This window comes from Rhododendron vialii, chromosome 6a (genome assembly GCF_030253575.1).
Source record: "Rhododendron vialii isolate Sample 1 chromosome 6a, ASM3025357v1".
NCBI lineage: Eukaryota > Viridiplantae > Streptophyta > Magnoliopsida > Ericales > Ericaceae > Rhododendron > Rhododendron vialii.
In genome coordinates, this window is record NC_080562.1 from 36,472,885 (window position 1) to 36,498,299 (window position 25,415).

The 25,415-nt window shown below is 38.5% G+C and overlaps 3 protein-coding genes across 8 annotated transcripts; 2 read left to right on the forward strand and 1 right to left on the reverse strand.

The window, feature by feature from the left end:
• The first annotated feature begins 1,181 nt into the window (after window positions 1-1,181).
• On the forward strand, window positions 1,182-8,932 carry LOC131329486 (E3 ubiquitin-protein ligase DA2L-like). Of its 4 annotated transcripts, none has more exons than XR_009200775.1 (10): window positions 1,182-1,538; window positions 1,690-1,995; window positions 3,394-3,445; window positions 3,533-3,578; window positions 3,699-3,780; window positions 3,875-4,019; window positions 4,135-4,231; window positions 6,945-7,011; window positions 7,812-8,460; window positions 8,512-8,564. XR_009200775.1 is itself a non-coding variant. In XM_058362622.1 (10 exons), exons 2-9 carry the CDS (start codon window positions 1,798-1,800, stop codon window positions 8,403-8,405), a joined length of 1,281 nt encoding a protein of 426 aa, XP_058218605.1. In that variant the 5' UTR covers window positions 1,182-1,538; window positions 1,690-1,797; the 3' UTR covers window positions 8,406-8,419; window positions 8,580-8,932. The 4 variants fall into 4 exon arrangements, 3 of the variants coding, with proteins under 3 accessions (XP_058218605.1, XP_058218607.1, XP_058218606.1); XM_058362622.1 differs by lacking the exon at window positions 8,512-8,564 and adding an exon at window positions 8,580-8,932 and having other exon boundaries at window positions 7,812-8,419; XM_058362624.1 differs by lacking the exon at window positions 8,512-8,564 and adding an exon at window positions 8,585-8,932 and having other exon boundaries at window positions 7,812-8,419.
• Window positions 8,933-14,117: 5,185 nt separating this feature from the next.
• Window positions 14,118-18,639, forward strand: LOC131329487 (interactor of constitutive active ROPs 4-like). 2 transcript variants are annotated; one of them, XM_058362625.1, is made up of 3 exons: window positions 14,118-14,360; window positions 16,703-16,784; window positions 17,340-18,639. In XM_058362625.1, exons 2-3 carry the CDS (start codon window positions 16,771-16,773, stop codon window positions 18,439-18,441), a joined length of 1,116 nt encoding a protein of 371 aa, XP_058218608.1. In that variant the 5' UTR covers window positions 14,118-14,360; window positions 16,703-16,770; the 3' UTR covers window positions 18,442-18,639. The 2 variants fall into 2 exon arrangements, with proteins under 2 accessions (XP_058218608.1, XP_058218609.1); XM_058362626.1 differs by having other exon boundaries at window positions 14,191-14,360; window positions 16,694-16,784.
• Window positions 18,640-19,172: 533 nt separating this feature from the next.
• On the reverse strand, window positions 19,173-25,415 carry LOC131329488 (uncharacterized). 2 transcript variants are annotated; one of them, XM_058362627.1, is made up of 9 exons: window positions 24,892-25,332; window positions 24,004-24,066; window positions 23,661-23,810; window positions 23,408-23,542; window positions 22,198-22,263; window positions 20,722-20,772; window positions 20,495-20,611; window positions 19,980-20,061; window positions 19,173-19,572 (listed from the first exon to the last, which is right to left on the reverse strand). In XM_058362627.1, the coding sequence occupies exons 1-9, from the start codon at window positions 25,087-25,089 to the stop codon at window positions 19,367-19,369; spliced, it is 1,068 nt and encodes a 355-aa protein (XP_058218610.1). In that variant the 5' UTR covers window positions 25,090-25,332; the 3' UTR covers window positions 19,173-19,366. The 2 variants fall into 2 exon arrangements, with proteins under 2 accessions (XP_058218610.1, XP_058218611.1); XM_058362628.1 differs by lacking the exon at window positions 24,004-24,066 and having other exon boundaries at window positions 24,892-25,415.

Here is a 25,415-nt window from a genome sequence, read left to right on the forward strand (position 1 = left end):
TACAATATATATGTGGAACAATTTTTTCCCCACATTTCTATGCTTTAGCAAACAATATATAATAGTAAACAACTTTATCTTTAATCATAGGACATTATTCATGTTATGTTATTCTCTTTTAAAATTAAAGTATTTATGTTTAGTGAACGAGGAGTTCGATTGGATCAAAAAAAAAAAAAAACTTCGCAATTATGATCAAAACATTATGTGTGGAACAATCAATTTTTTTCCTACATTTCTATGCTTTAGCAAACACTATAATAAACAAACTTACCTTTAATCATAGAACATCATTTATGACATTATTCTATTTTAATATTGTGTGTTTATTGTTCACTAAATCAGGAGTTCACGATTATCATCAAACAATTAATGGTTATTCATTAATCTTGAAAACATTATCTACACCATCCATTCATAATGCACAGAACGTTATTTTGGCCCTTAAAATCAGTGACCGGAGCCACTTGAGGACTGAATGCTCTTTCTTTTCTTTTTTCAAATTTGTATTTTTTTCATATAAATGGGCTTCTTATATTGTTCTTTGTTTAAACACTTTAATACATTTTGGATATCATTTCATTCTCAATTTTTCTTGGATATCAAATTTTATTATTTTTAGCACAAGCATTATTATTTTGGTGTTGATTATTACGATTTTTTTTTGGGAAATGATTTTGCCACTCCCTTTTTTGTTGAAGCTACTCCCTTGCAAATATATTTTTACACCAAAAATACACTTGCAAGGGAGTGACGTTAACAAAAAAAAAAGTGACAAAATCAGCAAATTTTTTTTTTATTTTGTTGAAGTGTGTTTTAAAAGTGCACCCACAACTGTTAATTTCTGACCACACCATTGCTTAAGACACTTAAAAAAAAAAAAAGTCGGCACAAAAGTATTGATTAGTCACAATAAAAACTTGAGCACGACATGGCATTGCTCCAAGCGGATTGGCTGCTCTTCCAAATGGTAGACTTGTCGAGCACCCTAAATTTATTAAACCCCCCGAAAAATCCTCAATTATCTTTGTGACATCGTCTTAATTACTCTTAACGAATGGCTTATTAGCAGTAATTTGCTCTTTCTTTGAAGGCTTAATTAAACACGCGCGGTCTGGCCAGCGCGTCGCAAAATGCAATCGTCATCCCCCCCACACTTTAAAGTGCAATCCTTTCGATTCTTTCCGGCTCTACTACTCTACCCGTCCTCCCCACCCCATCCCTTGCTTCCTCTCTCTCCTCCCTCTCTCTCTCTCTCTCTCTCATCATACCAGTAGTTCCCGTCGAAGAGGCACAAGCAAACAAAACCGCACCGATTTAACCAAAGCACAAACCCAACACTCAACATCCACATACGCACATCAATATATTCTCCCCATATATACACACACACACAATCTATCTGTTAAATTAGTATTAGAGAGAGAGAGAGAAGAGAGAGAGAGAGGAGGAAAAAAAGTCTCCGATCCACCCTTCTCTCTCTCTATCCGTCTATGCATACATACAGGCACACAATATCATTCCAAACAGGTCAAAAGGTTCGCTCGCTTCCTTTCTCTCCTCGCCTCATCGATTCCTCCACCTTAATCGCGCTACGAATAATCCACTATCTTGATCTCTGGTCTCTCGAAACTAGGGAAAAAAAACTCCGTTTAATCGTCGTGTTCCCTTTCTTTGCTTGCTTCGCAGGTTCTTGCGCCGTCGTTTCCGCATCGAACCCAGTGCTCGCCGGAACCAAAAACACGTTGATGTGTGAAAAAAAAACCTAGGGTTTTCTGAAGGATTGTGAATAATTGAATGGGGAATAAGTTAGGGCGGAAGAGGCAGGTGGTGGACGAGAAGTACACGAGGCCGCAGGGACTGTACCAGCACAAGGACGTGGACCACAAGAAGCTCAAGAAGCTCATACTCGACTCCAAGCTCGCCCCGTGCTACCCCGGCGACGAATCCGAGTGCGGCGGCTACGACATCGAAGAGTGCCCGATTTGCTTCTTGGTCCGTGTTTCGATTCTTGACTAATTCGATGTTTTTTCGTTTTTCTTCCGAGTGATTTCGGTTTGGTTATGCGCAATTGAGCTTAGGAAATATGGACGTAGTATAATTCGTTCGCTTCACGTACGACTAAGATAATAGAAAAGTTTAGGTTTTGTTTTGTTTTTTGGGGTGATTTCGGTTTGGTTAATGTGCAATTGAGCTGAGGAAATGGACATAGTATAATTCATTTGATTCCAGATTATAGAAAGTTTAGGTTTTTGCGTTTCTGTTTACTCGTCAGTGTTGATTGTGTGAAGACAGCCAGTGTCGGGTACAAGTACGTGTCTGATTGTAGGATTTTTCTACTTGTACGGATTCGAATGCGGCTATGATCTCGAAGAATGCCTATTTGCTTTTTGGTTTGTTTTTCAATTCTTAAATTCGACATTTGTTTCATTTCGGTTTGGTTTATGTGCAATTGAGGGAAATGGGCATCGGAGGAAGACATAATAGTAGTAGAATTCGTTTGCTTCACGTAGTAGTAAGATTAGACAAAGTATAAGTTTTTCCGTTTTCGTCATCGTCATGAGGATAGCCAATGTCGGGTACAAGTAGGTGTCTAATTGTAGGATTTATGTAATTCTCATGTTAAAGAAACAAGGTCACTGCAAAATATTCGGACGACTGGACATCGGAGGAAGAAATAAATGAGGTATTTGCTTTCACATAGTACTAAAGATTACACAAAGAATGAGTTTTTGCATTTTAATTAACTCTTAAGTGTTGATTACATGAAGATAGCCGAATTCTATGTTACTTGCACTTGGGTACATGTGTTGAGTGCAAGTACGTGTCTAGTTGTAGGATTTATCTAATTCTCATGGTAAAGAAACAAGGTCAATGCAAAATATCCGTGTTTCTCTTAGTTTCCATTGTCAATTATGTTTGTAAGATCTTGAAAACCATCTCAGGGATGATATGAGAATTTCATGGGTAGTCCTGCAGTGAGAACTTGAATAGTTAAATTGGTTTCCTAAGTTACTGTTCAATCAGACTACCCTATACATGTTCTATACCGGTACCACGTGTCGAGATTCTGACACAGTTACTTCATACATTTCAAGGGTCTACGTAAATTGGGGCTAATGGTTTTTGTTCGGTTTCACATATGTTTAATAAGAGGTTTCGATTAGATCTTATTAGTTCCATCGTATGATATAGATCAGAAAATTCCCTATTACGACCTGATACGATACAAAATGTGAGTTACCGGTTCCGTTTTGTTTTAATGATCTTTGGTTTGTCGGCAACCAGTTGAAGCAGACCCGAATTGAACTTTATCTCAATTATTTGGATGTAATCTTTCTACAATGGAAGTTTGTAATTGTGCCCATTTTTCTATCGTTTGCATCTCTTCAGTATTATCCAAGTCTGAATCGCTCAAGATGTTGCTTGAAAGGCATATGTACAGGTATTTATTATCTACTTCTCTCACGAGTCAGATGATTGGTGTAGTTCTTATTTTGGAGGCTTATTGGTTTTTGTTTTGTTGCAATAGAGTGTTTTCTGCAGATGAAGACCCCTAATTCAGCTCGGCCTACTCAGTATCCTCGAGTTTGTGTACAATGTTTCTGCATTATGTGATAATTTTGCCTACTGTGTTTTAAGGCTTAGTTCTGCTTCTTTAAACTTTTTCTGTTACCAGTATTCCTTAACAGTACAAGGTGTCCGTTCTGTAAAACATCAAACTATGCTGTGGAGTATCGTGGGGGGAAAACAAAGGAGGAAAAAGGAAAGGAGCAAATTGTAAGAGGTTTTTTTTTTTTTTAATGTTTTTGTTCGTATTTGGTTAGGAACTTTTGATTATATTTTCCAATTTCTTGGTCCGTAATGGGTTTAGGAAGAACAACGGGTTATAGAAGCAAAAATAAGGATGCGCCAGCAGGAACTTCTAGATGATGAAGATAGAAAACAGAAGATACCGGACATAAGTTCTTCAAGTATGACACTGGCACAAGGAGAGGTTGGGTACGACACAGTAGCAGGTATATTTATTATTCTGGGTTCATGCGGAATGCGGAATATAATTTGTTTCATGTACCTTGTCCTCTTTTTCCTTTTGGTCTTTCCAGTGGTACAATAAGTTCAATTTTCTTGCAGTACCATCGTTTACGTCGGCTGTTGAAGGCGAGGAAATTGTTTCTTTGGAAGAACCATATTCATCGATAAGACCATCTCTACGCCCTAGGCAGAACAGGTATGAAATTCTCACATACTACGTGGCTTGGCTAGATTTGCTTCCAGTTACTGAGCGGAAATAGTAATTGAATGTGCGGGCTTGGATGATATGAACGGGTAAAAAAGTTGTTGCATGAAGAATTACCACCGAATCATGGGCGTGCCTCCTTTAGTGAGCGTGGAATGGTTGAGTAGAAAGCATTGCAAGCTCAATTCAGATAATTCATCAATTTGATAGACAAACTCAATCTACAAAGTGGAAAAATAATTCACTCACTAAAACTTGTCGAAACATTTAGGATGACCTTTTCTGTTTTTGTTGAGAATTGCAACGTGATGGGTAGATCCTTGCCATGACCTTTTTCAATGCTTGCTGGCATATGTATTTGTGCCAACTGTGGAGTCTCAGTGAGAAATGTGAAGACATACTAACCTTATTGCTGTTCATTTGATAGGATGAATTTTATGAACAAAGATGGTGATATGAATAGCTCGCGAGGAATTTGATTTGTATTAGTCTCTAATGTATCTACTTTTATTGCCTGGTATTGTGATTTTGTAGTAGCATGTTTGATGTTTTGGTTTATGTTGGGAATTGGGACCAAAGAAGAGCATTAAGCTGGAACATCTTCTTATTTGACTAGGGTTGTTTGAGTAGAGTCTAGGATCCTTATCTACTAAGATATTTCATGTTATGATGGATTAAATTTACGAGCTGGGTGTAGTATCTACACGAGGGGTGATGTAGATATTAAAGGCCAACAACACCAAGGTACATTGGCATATTTGCTAGTATGGTAGCAATGTTTAGAATTAACAGGCTTTCAACTGAATGAATAGTTATCGATGTCAATGTAAATGGAAATTTTTTTTGACCTTGTTGAAGAAGTCTTCATTTTTTAATGCCTGATACGTGGAGATATTGCTGTTGCGTACTTGCATTGTGAGTGTCATTTTTGTTTTTCCTTTCTATTTGACATGTTAACTTCTTGAGGGTTTCAAAGACCAATTTTCCTCGTGTGTCATCAATTGGTTAAATTGGTAATCTGACTTTAAAAATTTTCTCGTTGTTTGCTAGCGATTGGAGTATTGCTCAGTTCAATAAGGCACTCTAGAATAAAGGAGTGCAATATCATAGGTTAATTGAGATGAGAAAGAGCTGGACATAACGGGAGATGGGGTTGATGGAGAGAGGGAGAGAGGCACACTCCGTTTGGTTTAACATTTTGAGAGTTACTTTTAACTCTCGGCACAATTTTCAATAAATCTCTCTCTATCTCTCTCCACTCATTATCACTCCAACTCTCAAAAATAACTTTCTAAAATGTAAACCAAACAAAGCCTATTGTGTTGTCTGCCAGAGTTGTGGTCTCAATTTTGTGGAAAGCAAAGTAGATATACGGATTACATGGAATATTGGAATTTTATTTGTCCAATCCTGGTTGATCCCTTCCTTCTAAAGTGGAAAGCCATTACATATTGTTGGAATGGATAGCCCAACTTCCGTTTCCTATACAAAACATGGAAAAGGGTTTGGAAAGCTGGACACGTACCAAGCAATAGCCCTTCTTGAGATGTTTCTTTTGTGGAATAAGCTGCATTTGAGAGCTGGCACATTCTCAACTGGGATCTAGAAGCTGGTTTGAACTTCTGTTAGTAGTTCATGGGTTAAGTTTTTGGAGCTTGGAATATAGGTCTTCTTTTGTTAATTGAGACGGAGAGAAAGTTCCGTAGTGTTTTACTAAGAATTAGATTGGATAGATCGCCACTGGTTGTAGTGCATGTCCAATAATCTGATAGCAATGTTTTATAAATCCCATTTGATGCTTGTTTGCTAATATGATCCCATGAGGAATACACCGAGCTCCATTGTTACAATTTGTGATGTCAGTTTTGGATGAAGAGCAGCTATCAATTCCAATTTATTTGGTTATCATGAACCAAATCCTTTGTTCCCACCAGATCTTGGGTTTCCTAGAGTGCCTTTCATTAATTGTTACCAAGTGTAAGGGAGAATTGAAAAATATGCGGTTATTAGTTTGATAAGGGGGAAAAATGGAATAGGTGGTTGGCATAGTCTATTTCTTTGTGGTTATCATTTTATATGTGATTGCATGGTAAAATTCAAGCGAAGAGAAAGATGCAGCTGAGATGTTTGACTGCGAAAACAATTGGTCAAATATGAAAAGTCGAAGGATTTAGTACCATCATCAAGACTTTTGACTGACAGCTTATCTTTCAGGGCTTGTGTAGTTGTTATGTGACTTTTATGGCGAGGCGACCTTATACTGTGCATAGGCAGATAGGCTTATGGTTGAGTCATTTGTTTTGACATCGGTACTATTTTGTGAATGTTGCCTTGCCCATCTCTCTCTCTCTCTCTCTCTCTCTCTCTCTCTCTCTCTCACACACACACACACACACACACACACAAACACAAACACACTAAGTTTCCTGATAAACAAATTTTTTTTTACATGATAAACATTGGCTTATGGTATAGTTATTTGTTTTAACATGAGGGCTGTTGAAATGTATGTTGTGTCATCTCCCTCTCAAAAAGGAGGAAAGATGTTTTTTGACTTTAGTTTCATTATTTGTTCATAGTTTTGTCAGGTTTCTAACTATTGCTTTGCATGCACCTCACCTTGGCTTTTCTATTCAGTTGGTTCTACCTTGTGTCTTTTTTTTTCGATAAATGTGAATTGCTTCAATTATGGCGCTAAATGCAGGGATGATGAATTTGACCTAGACCTTGAGGATATAATGGTTATGGAAGCCATCTGGTTGTCGATTCAGGTACTTGTTATAGTTTGCTTAATTTAGCAGCAAGCTTCAGATAAAAGGGTGTTCCCTCATTGTAGATAGGCGATACAGGGAGAAATGCCATCTTTGTTCATTTCCCATATCAAATTCAATTTTTCAAGAAATTGTTTTTCAAACACAAGCACCAATTGCTTCTGTACTGTTTTTTCTTCTTGTGCACAAATAAGGTGTTGAGAATTAGAAAACATCTTTTTAGAGTTTTCATTCTTCAAATCCAATTGATGACAAGTGGAGACCCTGACATGGACAACTTTTAGGCTTGTGGGTGAATAAATAAATAATGTGGCACAACTCTTAGAATTCCCCTTACGTGCGACCCTTACATGGACATGGAGAAGTAAAGAAAGGATCAATAATATGCACTTAATGCACAAACAACAGGCCCATTAATCAAGAGATTCTATCCAAAAGCCTCTGAAAGCATAGCTCTGATGCCAAGTTGAAGCATTCAACCTCAAACCAATTGGCGATGAGGGGAGAGACTTGCTTTATCATTCATTATAGCTTTTTTCTTTGCAATTTTCTTAGAAAAAAGTTTTGAAATCCGTCACTACTTAAGGGTTGTTTGGAAATGTCTAAATGAAAATACTCCTAAAGCACATCCAAAGAAAGTCATTATCTTGGTATGACAACCACCCAGCTGGTGGCCTCTTTAAAAGACTATGAAATTGCATGATCTTGATGAAGCTTTTCCGGAACATTGACTCTTTAAATTCAAAAGCTCAGCTCAGCTCGTCTTCTGATTTTGCTTTTACTGGACACGATGATGACAGGAGAAAGGCAGAATCAGGAATCCAAATTATGACGATTCCGCTACATCGGAGCACTACGTGTCGGCAGACCAATTAGTCTCACAGGCCCTGCCCCTGCCGGTGGAATCATCTTCATCACCATCTGGAGGCCTTGCCTGTGCAATTGCTGCCCTAGCTGAGCGTCAACAAACAGGCGGAGAATCCTCCAGCAATAACTACAATGGAAGTACATCTACATTCAACATGCCTCCTTCCTATAGCAGGTTTTCAGATAGTAGAGAGCAAGTCCTGGATAGTTATAGTCCTTCTGGGGGCTCCATTGGAGAATTACATGACAGTCGGCTGGCGATGACCGGGGATGAGGGACAATGGGGCTTGGATCATGAGTCTGGGGTGGCTGAAGTGGGGGCCAGTTACGGGAATTGTGATGTTGCAGAAGATGGTGGTGGAGTTGTTGCAATGCCATCTCAACATCAAATTCAGGGTGGTCTTCAAGCTAATAATGGAGGAACAATTGTTCCAGAGAGTTTTGAGGAGCAGATGATGTTGGCAATGGCGGTTTCATTAGCTGAGGCTCAGGCCAGGACAATCGTGCCAGGAGTTGCGTGGCAGTAGGTTTTAGGGTGAAGGTAATCTCTCTCTCTCTCTCTCTCTCTCTCTCTCTCTCTCTCTCTCTCTCTCTCTCTCTTCTTCGTCTTCTTCTCTCTCTCCCTCCATATACACATGTAAAAGGACACAAGATGATTGATGAATGAAAGGTGCTTGTTTATGGCATGCAAATTTTTGCAGTGCAGCTGTTCGGAATGCCATTTTTGTGGTATCATGATTATCCACCATGACGCACTATCTAGAGTGAGGTTGATGATGAACGGGGTCTGAAAGGCTAGGTGCAGTCAATTTGGGTTTATAGGACTAACAAAATGGGGGTGAAACTCAAATCTGCCATATGATTGGGATGAAGAATGAGATGGAATGAGTTGATTTGCTGTGGATAGGTCCTTTGCTACGTTACATGGGCTCGGATAGGGATGTCGGGTACGGGTACGTGTCCAAGTATTGAGTTCGTCTAGTTTTCATTTCAAAGATACAGGGTCACGTTGGGATATTTAAAGTCCTTTCTATCATACATGGTGTTTACTAGATGTCCCTTTTATGCATATTGTGCTTGTTGCCAGTTAGCTTGTGCCCCTTTATGAGGCACGAAATTTGGCTGTGACGTATCGAACTCCCACCCATTCATTGGGTGGACGAAGTTGCACTCCTATCCTCTCCCCCTCCCCCACTCCTTCCCAAGTTGAGCTATGTTCTTGTACTTTCTGAAGAAGTGGTACATTGGTCCTGCTCTAAAAAAACTTATAAGCTGCAATTCATCAGTGGTGATCATAAGTTTCAACTGCCAGTCGATAGTATGTTTGCATGATAGCTCTTAAATTCCCATTTGAGGCATTTTTCGAACTCTAGATATGCATGCCTGTTTAAGGAATATGGAATCAATTGGGTTGCACCAACCAGTTGACGAGGAAATCCTGTTGCCAATGTTCCTGAAGATCTTGTGCCTTTCTTAAAAACATGACTGACTGAATTCGCTAATTCATCACATTCTGTTTCAATTGTCTGCCTGAACCTATGGCTAACTAATTGATCAAACCATCGAAGTACAGATTGTGACTTGTGGTTTTGGCCTTGGTAATAGCATGACGAGTGTCGACCAACGGTGGTTTTCTAATGCAAAATTTATTCATTGTTCTTGAAGCATTGCTCCACAGTCCACAGGCTACACCGCACGTATGTATAGTGCCGAGCCTGCGGAGCAATACTTCAGGAGCACCGAATAATCTCATAACAGTAATAACATTGTTCCGTTGGAATAATGGGGAACTCAGCTACCTTTATACCCCCCAGCTACTTTTTTTTTCAATCTGAATCCATAACATTCTCATGGGCTAACCTTTCAACACAACCTTGGCCTTTCACTCAAAGATTGTAAGTTGCAACTCTTCTGTGGATAAAGATTTTCGCACTTTTTATTTGCCTTCGTCGGATCATTTTTCCATGCATGTAAATAAAAGCCAATAAAATTACCAATGATAAGATGGACGTGCAAAAATCATCACTGCTAGTGAAGTGGTTAAGGATTTCATGAATGATGAGCATGTGGTGTGTAAGGCCGTAAACGAATCGAGCAGCTCGTCTGCTCGGCTTGTTAACGCTCGGCTCAGCTCGTTTAGTAAATGAGTCAAGCTCGAGCTCCACTTGGCTTGTTTAGTAAACTTCTGCTTGGCTCATTCGACAAAAGCTCGGCTCGATTAAAAAGACTCGTTTAGTGAATAACTAAGCTCAATTCTTTAAGGCTTGAACCGAGCTCGATTCGTTTACAGGGGATATGCCCATTATTGAAAATGGACTAAAAAAAGGTCAACCATTATTTTGTCATACTGGAGTATATTTGAACAACCACCACATGAGAAAGGATTAACTTATGTGCATTATTGTGAGCTTCAAGCCTTATTATGTCTAAATAAAATAAATACTCTCTCTCTCTCTCTCTCTCTCTCTCTCTCTCTCTCTCTCTCTCTCTCTCTCTCTCTCTCTCTCTCTCTCTCTCTCTCTCTCTCTCTCTCTCTCTCTCATTGCTGGCCTCTTGATATTGATGAGTTGTAAAATTGAAGAGTCATTTCTTCATCTTTTCAAACTTGAACGTTACACCAAAATAGTGTAGCGCTTTTGCTTCTTTTCTAAAGAGGGTCATTTGACATGACTCTTCAAATATTTATAAATTTCAATTTTGCGTCTCCTCTTGGAGATGCTCTTTAAAATCAAAACACTGAGTTTAATTAAGTAGGAGTAAAACAATTCTGGTGGTCCAAGGGAACAATAATGGCACCTATATTATTTCCCTTGGAAATTTAATTCGACACATTGATATTACGGTGGACCTAGTTATTACGGCCCTCACATCACAGACCGAGCTAGCTAGGAGAGGACAGGCACCTGAATCCCGTTGAACGCCAATAAAACCCTTTTGACTAATTATTGTAACCGACCGATCGAGCTAGCCAGCTAGGAGAGGGGGCCCAAAAAAACTATGGATACACCATTCCATGCATAGAATGGTAATCAAGATCTGCCCTAGATTCATACATAAAATCAGCAATGAGATAAAGTGCTAGTCAAAAATAAAAGACGTCGAATATCCAAACGATTAGATGGATTCCAACCAAGTATGAACGCACTACAAGTTACCCCGCCAAAAATATCATGTAGAATAAGAGCATTGTTGGCACGGATATCATTGAGACAAAACTAATAACTCTGAAAAAGACGAGAGACAAAACCTTTCACATATCATGGGACGTTAGAAAAACAAAACAAAGACAAAAGGATAAATGACCTTCTCCTCCCTCCACTGCACAAGGGTATAAACCCCTAGGGAGGGAAGGGAATGGAGAACAAATATATTTACGGCAGCTAGGGTATTTTTAGAGAGAGAGAGAGAGCGCACCAACCTCGAGTGTGAGTTGCTAGTGTACATTTATATACCCATGGTTGGCCTCGGAGCAAATATATTGCTTAATTTTTCTATTTTTAGTACTGAATTATCCGAGTCGATTTACGCTCGCTTTGATTAATTTTGAGATCTTAAAGCTAGTGAATAAACAAATCTCCTTTGTTTTTAACTTTTTAATGCATGGTCCAACCCATATTTCCAATAGGAGGGGCGAAATCTTCATGGAGATGGTCCAACCGATGCCATATTACTGACTGATGATGGGTCAAGCCAACAAACGATCTTGATATTCTAACATAATGTCACCATAACTTGATAAATGTTTCATTTCAGTTGTACCAGAAAAAAATATAAAAAAATTTGGCAAATGTCGACGTTGTATTCTAACAGAATGCCATCAAAATTTGGTAAAATGTAATGTCCTAATTAACATGATGTCAACAAAATTTGATAAAATGTCATTGTAACTTGTACGAGCAAAACTCTTCAAAATAACACGCTAAAACTACATTTTCCTAATTGAATTGTTAGTACTGCTTAGTAATCCGGCTTAATGGACGGAGTAATCTACAAGCCGGCCAGATCCATCGTTCACTAGCATAGATTAGTTTTGCTACTTAATTATTACAGTACATGACAACGTAAGACTTATAGTTTTTACGGTGTATTTTAGGAGTTCTTTCAATTATGAAAACTTGAATATTAGTAGGAAAATTATTTTCTCGCTCCCGTTTTATCCTTTTGGACTCTTTTTTCTCCTCTCTATTCATGCCATATCATAAATTGTCCTTTATACAGGTGTAAAGAGAATTCAGAATCTTTTTATGAATAGTGACAAAAGCAATGTGTGAAAAAAAATGCAACAGTACATAGATGGCACCGTTGATGGAAGCCAGAAATTCGGCAACAAAAGACAAAGAACACTAAAAGAGTACCATAATATGATAGGTTGCTATCAAACCTTTAATTTATTTTAGAGAGTAGGAACTAGGAAGCATTTTTTTCTTTATCAATTGATAGAAGAGATCTTTTATACCATATATGAAATACGTAATAGTATAAATTTGGGACACTGTATCAATTGTGAGAGTATACAAGCAGTAATGCTACTATCACAAATACTTACACACAGTCACACAAACTCACTCGCATCAAGTGTGTGAGTATGTGTGATTGTGTGTAAGTATTTGTGGTTATAGAATTATTAGTCCATGAGATAATCAAGCGTAACAACTCAACCAAAACTAGAAATAAGTTCATCATAGGAAAGAAAGAAAGGAAAAATCATCTAAGGTAAGAACACTCATGCGTAGGTGAGAAGATTTGAACTCCTGACTTCCTAGTGATGAGATGCAAGAATCCTAACCAACTGAGGTAGCCCCAGTTGGTTAATATGAAGCATTTCTGCTCATGAATTTTTTTTTTTTTGTTGATGTTTTAATATTAGTGTTTGTTTTGCAAGTATCGTTGGTCGTGTGTTCGGCGTTGACGGTATGTTTTTGGTGTTCTTTTGGGAATTGCGGGATGTTTTGATTGGCCTTGTTTGGTAACGTTGGGTCTTTGTTTTTTGTTTTTGGCAAGATGTGTTGTATTGTTTTTTGTATGTGGTTGTTTGTCTGGTTTCGTATTTGTGTGGTTGTACTGGTTTTACTATCTATGATAAGTTTTTATGATTTTTCATTAAAAAAGAAAAGAAAAGAAAAGATAATAGCAGTAAACTCTTGTTTTGAAAAAGTTGACCTAAGCTAACTTGCTTAGTACTCCCTCTGTATTGATTGGTTTGTCTACTTTTTAAATTTTACGTGTCACAAAATCTTTGTTCACTTTGAAGTTTGACTTATAAATGTTCTATTAATGCCCGTGCTCTTCGAAGTTTGACTTATTATAAATGTGCACTCTCATTCAATACCAACGAAGAAGGATGTATTCTCGAAAAAATTATAAGTTTTTCAATAATCATTGCGTCCTCTTAATAAGTTGATGGAGTATCTTTGAATTGAACAAACAAATTAGGACGGAACGAGTAATCATCGGTCATTCTCAATGACCGAACTGTTCTGTTTCTGTCATTTTTGGTTGATAGGTCCGTCTAGTTTAACGATGCTCTCACTGAACTTGATAACATAAACAATTCGATCAAATCCCAAAAAAAACAAAAACACAACAGCATGGTTTATGTCCATTGGGTAGCAGGACCCAATTACTCCTATTTATTGTCATCCCTTATTAATAAAATAAAGTAGTACTCCAATAGAATTCAAAGTTGGAAAGGCTGTTCTTGGCAGCAGAGGGAAATTGGAACGTTGAAAGTTGAAATCTCAAAGTAAAGTAAAGAACTTTTTACTTCTCCAATAAAAGGAAGTAGTAAATGGAAAGGATAGGCTCTCTAATAAAAGGGCACTGCATTTCAGAAGTGGAGGTGCTTTAATTAATCCATTGCTCTTTATAAACAAGAATAATGGTTCGAAAAGGTACAAAAAGACAGAGTAAAAACTTTTCTTGTCAGACTATTCGGGCTAATTTACTCCCACTTCATTTGATTTTTTCCTTGGTTAAGATAGATCATTCATGCCAAAACTAGCAAAATCACAAAAAATTACTCTGTAATAATAGTACTTTTTTGTAGCATGACCTGAATAATTATATTTTAATTAATTATGGAAACAAACAAATCTATCAACCAATCGGGTAAATTTTGGGCAAGAGAGTCAAGGAAATAGTAAAACACTTCTTTAATCATCTGAAACTGACACCAGGTTGTGGAATCCAACGTGTCTTGTTGTTCCTTTTAACGTTAGAAATTTTTACTCTCTTGTCCTCTTCCGGCTCTTCCCTCTCACTCTCCCCCACGGTCCCACCTACGCTTTAATTCAAACTCTCTCTCTGTTTTATATATAGACACACGGATACACTCCAGATCTGTAGATTCTGCTCAGCCAAAGTTAGCCTTTTTCTTTCATCACCAACATACCCAGGATGCATTTCCAAAAAGGGTATCTTCAGATGGAATTTTTCCTCACAGAGATTGGTGTATAAAGCAGGAATTCAGGCAAGATTTCACGGTGAGATTCATTTTTCTTGTTCGTTGCTTTACCATTTCTGGTGCTGTTCTGCTTCTTTTCTTTGTTTCATGGCTAAATGTATGAAATGCACGCCTGATTTGTTTCTTATCTGTTTGGTTCCTAAGAAAGCTGAAAGATGGTATCAAAAGAAATGAACTTGTGAAGGAATCTCATCTCACCACAGCCAATTGGGATTTGGGGGTTGCTGCGCTGTGTTGTGTTGTGCCTGAGATCTAATTAGTGATGCCCGCCCGTATTAGGTTGAAGCATGGCTCAATCATTGAATTTGAGAGTGGTTTTTTGTTAGTAGTTTGGCTTATCAATCTCTCTCTCTCTCTCTCTCTCTCTCTCTCTCTCTACGTGTCCGTTTTCTTCTACTTTTCAAGTCCACAGTTCTTGCTGTTTATAAGTTTTCACAATCCTTCGCCATTGACCAACCTTTTCCATGTGGGAAATCGAAAGGAAACCAAATCATATTGAAAATGCCACGCATAAATCCGATATGCACCAAAGTTTAGTCATTTCTATGCACAAAGTAATAGAGAAGTCATTGCATATGCTCTTGGCTGGCTCCCAACTGTCCTATGAGCCACACGATCACGTGGGGCCTATCCCTGACTCAGAGAGGCACTGCATGATTGCGTGGATCGTGGGATCTTGGGCATTGACCGAAAGCATGGAGACAAAATTCCATGGTCCTAGGCCCTCAAACACTCCGGTGAGGCAATCACTTGGGGCCTGTCTCAAACGTCAAAAGGGACTCACATGATTAGGTGTGTTTGTGTGGTTGCTTGGGCTGTTGGGAATTATACAGGAGGTGGAGAAGTTGTGTTCCAACTTCCACATGCATCTAGGATTAGAAAAATGAGGTGGGGGAATGGCATAATGTACAACTGTACGTAGTGAGATTAATTAACGAAAGTTCTAAAACCGCACACTTACACAAACACTTGCACGCAGTCACTCACATGATGTGTGGGCTCCACACACCACCTCTAGTGTGTGGGACCCTAACACCATGTAAGTGGATGTATGCAAGTGTTTGTGCAAGTGTGTGCATCATGTTTGGCTGTAGACTTATATTTTGAGGGATCAGATGATAAATCAAACTTTGACTATATCTGTTTGATTCACGGATTGAAGTTCAGCAATATTAGGAGACAAGAGTTGGTATAATAGCATGGGAAAATGTGTACCACAACATTAGGTGTAGAGAGTATCATACCAGGTTCAGGGATCAGATTATATGTAACATAGGATCACTTATACGAATATGGGTGAAAGAAGTGAATGGTGGCGATAAGATGTGATGGTTTATCCTCACCTTTTGATGAAGTCCCTGATATGATCAATGGTGGGATACCTAAAAAACCAGGTTATCCCTCTATTTGGGAGGAAAACTATGCTGTGGTTTGGGACCAACACGTCAGTTTTGGTCTTGACCACTCATGATCGATCGCCATGAAAAAGTGAGGCTTGAGGTCCTAGCTTATCAAAATTCACTTAGGTGGTTGATCTTCCGGTCCCCACTCTCTTCTGCGTTCAACTACGAGTGGTTTGGGATCAAAGCTGATGTGGTGGTTCGAGACAACTGAATAGCTAACCCGAATATGGGAATTAGCTGCCTGCCCACCTGGTTTGTACTCTCTGGTTCATTTGTTGCTCATACTTGGTTAGAGTGGGACAAGGGAATAATTGGGCTTTCGTTATATCCTTGACAAACATGGCCTTAGGATAGGGTAATTTGAGAAGAAATAGGGTGGTTCAGAAAAACGAAAGTAAGCCATAAAATCTCCAGACTATGGAAAATTGCTCAATGCGGAACAAACTTGATGCTTTCACTATCTTCCATCTCACATGAGTGGTTGCATTCATGTAAGAATGATGAATGGGGAACAGTGTTTAAGTCGTGTATTTTGCAGCCTCCAAAACTACCATTTGAACTTTATACTGACCAGAAAAGTCATTGAGTTACTGAGTTACGTAATTACTCCATAATAGTTCAAATACGAAACATATGATGATATTATAATATACGTGGGACTCATATGCCTTTCCCTGATCCTATAGTCTCACTTTTAACAACTTGTGCAATTTCGTTGTTGGATTCCACCATTTATTGGTAACATAATGGAGTACAATCTACATCATGGATATATCTAGCTTGATGCTAAATGTTTCATTTTGAAAAATGATTACTTGTTGATAATGCTTTACTATGATCGGGGGTCTCCAGTAATTGTATGTTTAATCACCATTGTGGCTTGTGTACTTACATTTGATAAATGCCTCCTATTGGTTGCTTACCCCTTTTTTCCCATTTTGATCTTGAGGCTGCGCAGGTGAATGCTTCTGACTAGTTAGCCGTATAATTGCTCTTATTCAATCAATCGCCTTTTGAGCTGTTCAAATGTCAAGATCAAGGTTAGAGAACTTATACAACACATATAGTCCTCATAGACTGTTTACTGCATATTTGATCTTTTACGATATTTATAAAGTATTCTTGCCTACTATGGTTTTAACGAACAGTAATTCTCACTTCTTTTGAACTTTGCGTCGTCGGTGGTTGCTTTGGGGTTAATTTGTTTCACAATCCTTTTCTATTCGACATGATTATCCATGAAATGGAATCTGCAAACTGTCATATAAACACGCCACATAAATAGAGGTTGGGCACACACACCATGTGTGCATGTGTGAATACATGGGGAGTGCAAGCGGGGGTTATTTCATGGGCGTAAATCTGGATCACTTTTGTGTCACAACTTCACAAAAGTGTTCATGCCAAAGTGGGTAGCCCCTTTTTTTGTTTGCAATTTTGCATAGCTTTAGTACCTACTGAAGCACCTCAATATGACTTCTGATGAACTTGAACTGTTTAACTTCATTAAATTTTGGATGAGACGATAAGCTTCAGAAATTTCAATTGGATAGCAACTTTATTCTCTAATTGAATTTCCATTCTATATGGAGTAGGGGATCAGAAATGCCTCAAAAGCCATCTCCCAGAGCCCCACAACTCAGGACATCTAGCTCCAACTCTGATCCACTGCATAATCGACCAAATACCGACAGGAGGAGCCCCAAGCTAGGAGATCGTCAGTCACCAAAAAGCGCCCTGTCTGTTTCCGTGAATCAAAAGAGATTTGGTACTCGTGTTTCAAATCTAGAATCTCAACTTGGGCAAGCTCAAGAAGAGCTCAAGGTTTTGAAGAAGCAGTTAGCCTCTGCAGAGCTGGAAAAAAATGCAGCTCAAGAGAAATTGGGAAACAAAACTAAGAAACCAAGTAAACCAAGTGCTAAAGATCCGGTGAAAGTCCAAAAGAAGAGAACCCCAGATGAGATTCCCGATGAGAATCGCTGTGAAACTGATGTTTTTGAAGTTCCTATGGAGAAAATGAGAGTGGAGCCCAAGGTTGAATTGAATCAATTGCATGACCAACAAGATGTGGGAAGTAAACCAATTAGCATATCAACGGAACCACCACTAGACACACAAATGCCGACATCTGATGAGTTGGCTTCGAAGAATGATGAGATAACTTTGTTGAAATCTAAGTGGGAAGAGAAAGAGAAGGAACTAGAAGTGTTTCGTGAAGAAAATGAGAACCTAAAAAGTCAGCTGAGTGAAACAGCTTCAGAGAGGTCAATGATTCGAGCCAAGGAAGAGGAAATAAGTTCAAGTTTGATCCAGTTGGGAATACAGCTAGAAGAAAGCAGAGATAAGGAAGTTGAGTTGAGGAAGAAGTTGGAAGCTGAGAAAGTGGCGAAGGAAGAATTGCAAAGTGAAATGACGAAACTAAGAGTGCAAACGGAGCAGTGGAGGAAAGCGGCAGATGCTGCAGCCGCAGTGCTTGCTGATGGTGTGGATATGAATGGCAGAAGGATCTCTGAGAGGTCTGGGTCAATGGATAAGCACTTTGGGAGCATATACGAGCCGTCGGTTGCAGGGTACACAGGCTTTGTTGGTTCACCTGGTTTAGGGGAAGATTTAGAAGATGATTTTGGAAATGGGAAGAGGAAGGGCTCTGGTATTAAAATGTTTGGGGACCTGTGGAAAAAGAAGGGCCAGAAATGAAAGTCTCTCCCTGTTAATCTGACCCTTGAAAACTTCTTTTGCTGTTGTTATGTTGTACTCCTATTTGGCTGAGCAAATGGTTGCATTGCTTTTTGTTAATATCGTTCGATCGTATGGCGCTCGCGTCAAGAACGTAAACTATTACATCTGAGGCTCTTTATGTTGTTTTCGCTTATTTTCACATAGATCTTTTGTGAATTCCCCATTGTTTTCATTTTGATTTCACATCGATCTTCTGCCAAAAGAACTTCATTTGTCCAGTCATTTTAACTACTCCCTCCGTCCCAATTTAATTGTCACTTTTGAGAGTTAATGCCACTTTTCAATTGATTATATCTTATAATTTATAATGTTTTAGGTAATTTTGAAAACATTGTATTATAGAACAAATCGAGATCTATCAAACAAGATCCATATTAGATATAAAATTCATTACCAATTTAAAGATATAACTAATTTTTTTATCCGGTTAAAATAGAACTGAGACAAATAAATTAGGACGGAGGTTCGAATCCGATGTGACTCTTGGGCCTCAGCCCATTCGATCGTACTTCTTGGCAACCAAGGGGAAGGTCTAGGGTTCGAGCATATGAAGAAATATCAAACCATCTTTAGTTGTTAACCCACTGATTACCCTCTTAACTTATTGGCCCAAAAAACTTTTACTATGAATCCAAATTCCCTCTGTTAAAAAAAAAAAACCTACCGATACTCCACGGTACTGAGTCTCATAGTCAAACATGTAAATTCTCATTCCCAATCAGAAACCTGCTGTACTACCACAAACTGGCTCCATGGCACATCAAACAGTACCAGAGATTTTGCTGATGGTGCTGGTGATATGAAATATACATTGGGGGACTGGCATTTCCTCCCCAGGAAAGAAGAAAGAAGAAAGCTTGATGTAAAGTCAATCAACTGCAATCTAATCATCTTCGTCACTTTCGTAGTTTTGGCAAAGTGACAGTAGCCCAGTGCTAGTAGCATTTGTTTTGTGCTCTTCTGTCGGTTTGCTAGCCTGATGTGCTGGCCCATTACTGTTGGAGGCCGAAGAAGGTTTCCTAACAACAGAAACTCTGACTAACGAAGACTTGAAAATGTGTTTTGGTGCCAAGGAAGCCCCTTGCTTTTCTGTCACAGAATCACAAAAATGCGTCAGTAGGTACTGTAAAGAAAAATACTTGTTATTGAAATTACCAGAATTTTAGTTTTGCAGAACAGACACAATTAAGGCGAAATATACTTTCCAATTTGCATACAATTAGTTGTCCAGTAGTTATTATGGAGCAGAACAGAACAAGATAAACATCTGTTTTCTTCCCTCTCCTCCCACATGCTTATGCACGAACTTGAATTTATCTTCTCTCCAGGAAATAGTACTTTCCAAAAAGGAAAAATCAACTTACGTATCCTTAGAAAATAACATAAGAAATATGCACCACTGTTGCTACGCATCATTACTAATAAGGGACCGAAACAACAGTAAAGCACATAGACTTCACAACCTATGACCAACTGAATCAGAAAACTCAACCGACCTTCATTCTTGGAGCTGTCACTTGTTTTTGCTAGACAATCCGTGGGGTTACGAGCAGGTTCTTCAGAGACCTTTCTCCTCTTCTGCACACGAAACATAATGAACTCGATAAGAATTGCTTCAATTGCATAATCATGAAAATTTATTAACTTCTAGTATCATTTTTTTTGTTCCAGCGATATGAGATGAATCACTGCAAACACCACCAACACCAACACAGATACACAAGTGCTATTTTTCAGTGTGCTATCAATTGGAGACACTGCCTGAAAGCACGAAATAAATATCGGGGTGTGAAAGGAAGGGACAGAGAACTAATATGAATCATAACTTGACATCAACAACAGAAACAAATATTATTTCAGTCACTCCCCATCATTAAATCTGGGGATAAACGTCAGCATTTTGTTTTTCACTTTATTTTTTCAGAACCCTGTCATGACTTGCATGATAGCTACCAATAAGTTCAGGAAAAAAAAATCCCAAACAAACCAGTTGATAGTGAAGGTAACATACTTTCAATTGATTGCTTGATGTTTCGCCATTTTCAGAGAGAGTCTGAGATAAATCCTCATCATCATCTTCATCAAAAACATCATCGGCGATTCTCTGAATAATCTCTCTCCTTGGCCCCTGAGAGAAAATTTCAACACCGAGTACATCGCATAAGTCATGACAACAAACTACCAGAAACTAAAGGCAGCAATGAAGCAAATTAGAGCAGCTTGATGACATATACTCACTCCAAATAATGATTTTATGAGAGCTTCATCCTCTTCTTCCAATTTCTTTTCCTGTCATCAATTAAACCCCAAGACATAGTTAGAATTCCGTCAACAGAGCCATTTACAGGCATAGAGCACACAGAAAAGTGAGTATGTACACATTGATGGTGAACAGTGTCCAAATCCACATTTTTCAAGCATAAAGATAAGCAGCAACATACATTGCATCAAGTAAAATTCTTATGGAAACCTAAATGTAAGCAAGCTTTGAAACTAGCAAACTGGTAAACTATTATCATTGCTCAGAAATAAATCAATAAATGGACAACATCGTTGTGGAGGTTGTAATACATGAGAAGTCATACGCATCTTTAGTACTGTAGAGTGTAGAATCAATTTAAATGGCAGAATGGAAACAATAAAATACGACCCTAATCAAAATGCATACATTTGTCTCATCTACTGGAGGTGAGAACAGACATATTCCCAGAGAGGCTATAATTGGAGATACCATTGTTTCTGGTACACAAATTCTAGGGAAAATGAAAACGGCCTACCTTTTGAGTGCAGTTTGAACTGTTGCTTAACCAACCCGTAAAGTCCCATCCCATTAAAATTGCAAACTTTCATCCGAAATCTTCACAAAGTTTATGCCCAAATAAGCAGAAGATTAGAGTCAATGTTGCTTTTAAGACATTGCTGAACTCTATTTAAAAAGGAGGACTTCTAAAATAAAATAAAAACAAAAGTATTATCTGGGCAAAGGACGGTTACCTGCTTTAAGTTAATTTTCACAAAAAGTGACACAGGACAACCCGATCTACATATCTTAGAGATGTATAACAGCATGGCAAAGTGGTTATGTTTGTAAATTAAACCAAGGGAAATTTGGTTAGGGCTTGAAAGATGATTACAAAGCACCGAAATCAAATTATGTTGACTGAAGCACTGTTAGTTTGAATGAAGACTAGGTAAATTAAAGAGCATGTTTGTATAAATAAAAAAGTGAGATATAAACAAAGTAAAGTGATGAAGATAAGTATTCACAAAACACTATGCAGGGGAGCCAACTTCTTAATATATATAAAATAGTGGGAAGTTTCTCCAAGTTCCATTCGTTCAGTAAAAAATGAACCACTTGAAAGAGTATGAGGCAGTAAAACAAGTGGCAGTTTCGTAGCTACAATTGTTCTGGCAAAATCCTATTAATCTCATGGTTGAGGAATTTCTACGGCCTGGAATAGCAACACAAGAGTCTACTAACAGAATAAATACAGCTGACATAGATATTAACTCATAACTAAAAGGATCAAATTGTATTTCAGATAAAGTTAGTTTCAAATCCAAATTAGACAACACTGCAATTTGCAAAATCTAGTCCATATAGAAGTCAACAAAGCAATTCCAAAATGCATATTGTTTTATATTTTTCAAGGCCTTCACAAGTTGTTTCTACATCCAAAAGGTTGAAAACTGAACTAGCAGGGCACTTACCTTATCCTCAGCTGAGCGCTGCAAAGCCTCCAGCATTGCATCTACACTGACAGTTGCTTGTCTTGACTGAGAAAGACATACAGAAAAATAGTTTCAGTAATGCATACATATAAACACAGGTTCACAGGAATCCCATCTGAGGAAAATGAATGAAACAGAAACCTTACATGCACTTGGCTAAAACTCCCATCTATAGGTAAATTGGGGCCCAAAAATATTAACCAAACATATGAACTCATGAAGACCATGAATTCTGTATCTTTTTTTTTTTTTTTTTTGATCTGAGAATTCAGTTAATCGTCATAGAATTAATGTTCAGTTGCTTACCATAAAACATCTCTCCTAGCGTAGCCTATGCTGACTAGGGATGGCAAGTGTGACCACAGAACAACAATTTTGGTCTCCGGCCTCCTGCCCCAGTTGCGCGGGCATATGGTGGGGCAAGGTTTGGGGTAATAAAAACTACACATCAGTGTTAGGTTCAGTTTGGAATCACGGCAGCCCCAGCCCGGCCCCCTAGTTGTATATGAGTTATCAACACACCCTTGTACTACTCGACTACTCATATATATAGCATAGATACCCGGTATAAGAAAGTACTTAACCCTGGATTTTCCATGTCATCGTGCTTTGTTCCTTCGTAATGGTGGCTAGAATAAATGCACTAGCAGATCTGCTACAATACAACAAGGCTTCCACCACCAATCTGAGCACTGCCCCACAATGGAGAGCTTCATCCTGAGTCGAATATTCTGTGAACTATAAGGTATGCTAACAACTATACGTGCACGGTGCATCTATAAATATAGAAATATTTAATTGTGTTTATTTCTAAAGAAGTCACATAATTGTGCTCAATGAAGCTTATAACCGATATCCATCTTCATAACAGACCTACATCACTTCATCAGTTTTTCATACTTATGACGAGAAATTTTTTCCCGGTTTTGTAATTAGATTTTTATTAAGACATTAAGTTATCCAGGTAAGACAGGTTGGGAGGGGGTGGGAGTTCTGTAATATAGGTAGGGAATGGGGAGAGTGGAGGGATCATACACCTGCCATGTTTCCATTACTAAGGTTGACTCACATTAATTAACAGATATCAAGACAAATAAACGTCACTGAAGCCATAGTTACATGACATTCAGATCTCAAGAATCCTATATTACGCAATGTTGATACCATGACGAAGTATTTAAACAAGTACCTTCATGGACTTCACTTCATCCAGGGCAGCAAGGATGTCCATCTCTCTTTTTGAGTCCAAAGTTCTATTCTCCAAGGATTTCATTGCATCTCCCATTTCTTCCTTTTCTCTTTTAAGCTTTTCACTATCTGCTTCCTGACATATAGAACATACAAGTTGTATAAGCACCCAAAATCAAGTTTGCTGTTTGCAGCAAAGGATATCCAAAACATAAACAATTATCCGTATAATTAAAAACAAGTAAACTCAATACCTCATCCTCTGCACGCCACGGTTCAAAATTCCGCGTTGCTCCTGCCTCGACAACATAGTCTGAATTTTGCGGGTCTGTCTTCATTGTTAACTCTGCAGAGCACCTCGTGCATTTGAAATAAAACCTGAAAATTTGGATTCCCAAGTATGTCTGCAAACAATTTCAACATTTTAGTCAGCTAGTCGACCAGTAGCGACACAATCATGCATATCTCATCTAAGCATAGAAGGGCACATATTAATGGTCACAAAACTATGAAGACGGAATGTACAAATAACAACATTAAAACCACAACAAGACCGCCAATCAATGCTTCAAAAATTATAATGTCATTGAATATCACCTCATCCTTCTTAGGAATATCTTCATAATCTCCAACGTGACAGCAGGAAAAGAAGGTTGATGGCTATCATTGGTAAAAAAAAATAGCACAAGATCCCTGGCAATTGCAACAGCCTTTGCAATACTCAGGCAATTGGTACACCAATGATGGAACTCAATGGAAACCCAAGAAAAGCATTGTTTTGTCATAACTACAATAATACAACTCTACCTGGCAAGTGCAACAGCCTTTGCAATACTCAGTTAATTGGTACACCAATGATGGAACTCAATGGTAACCCAAGAAAAGCATTGTTTTGTCATAACTACAATAATATTGGGCTTGTTTGCTTATTACTTGTTTATTGGTCCTTTTTCCAAATGTGCCAATTTTGCTATTTTTTAAATTCTCATCTGAAAATCAAAAAATAATTACGTAAGATAAATATCCAAAAAGCTCACAAAAGATGCTTTTTTCCTCTCCAAGAAGTTAATAAATAAACAAGACAAACCATAAAGACATATTGATTGTGTTCTTATTGGAAACTTTTTTAATGAAATTCTGTTTAATAGGTGCCTCACTAATGTGGATGCTGTGATACGAAAAGATTAGGGCTTACTAAATCTACTTAAACAGGTAGCCCTGGATAGAGAAAAATAGGGTTCATGTAGCCGATCCCAATTGATGGGACACAAGGCTCGGTTTGTTTAGGTGTCCCACTAAGAATTTCTGTCTACGCCACTGGTAATGCCGAAATTGCCGAATTAAAATCAGATAAACGTAACTCAAGCCAGTATATTCAAGAAAAACAACGACTTTACCAATTATATAATCAAAGATAAATACAATTCATACATATACATGATGACATATGAACACATGCATATATGTGTGTGTATATATAGATACCTCGCCGACAACGTCTTCTTTGCGGGAGTTGAATTTGGTGCCCTTGTAGATGTAATTGCCGCAGGTGGCGCAGCGGATGCTCATGGGAAGCATCATCCTGACTTTCATCTGCTGGTTCTTGAGCTGCCTCCGCCGCGGTATCTTCGCCGGATCGAAGTCCGGCGGGTAGTACTTGTTCAATACCTTCCTCTCTCCCATCTCTTCTTCTTCTTCTTCTTCTTCTTCTTCTTCGAATCACCAGCCCTTTCTCTCTCCCTGCACCAAAATCAAAATTAATCAACGCCCTTCTTCTATTCTCTTCTCTCTTGCTTCTAAACCCTCGAGGCTCTCTGTTCTTTCTCTCTCCTCTCTGATGCTCTTGCAGTTTCTCTCTCTCCCACCCTGACCCGACTCCCTCCTCGGATTTGGTTTTACTACTTTGGTGTATTTTTTCCTCGCCGAGTCGCCGACTCAGAAAGATGGGCTATGGGGCGGGTTAAAAAGGCAGTTCGATTGCTTTACATTGGCCCAGGCCCACGGGTTCT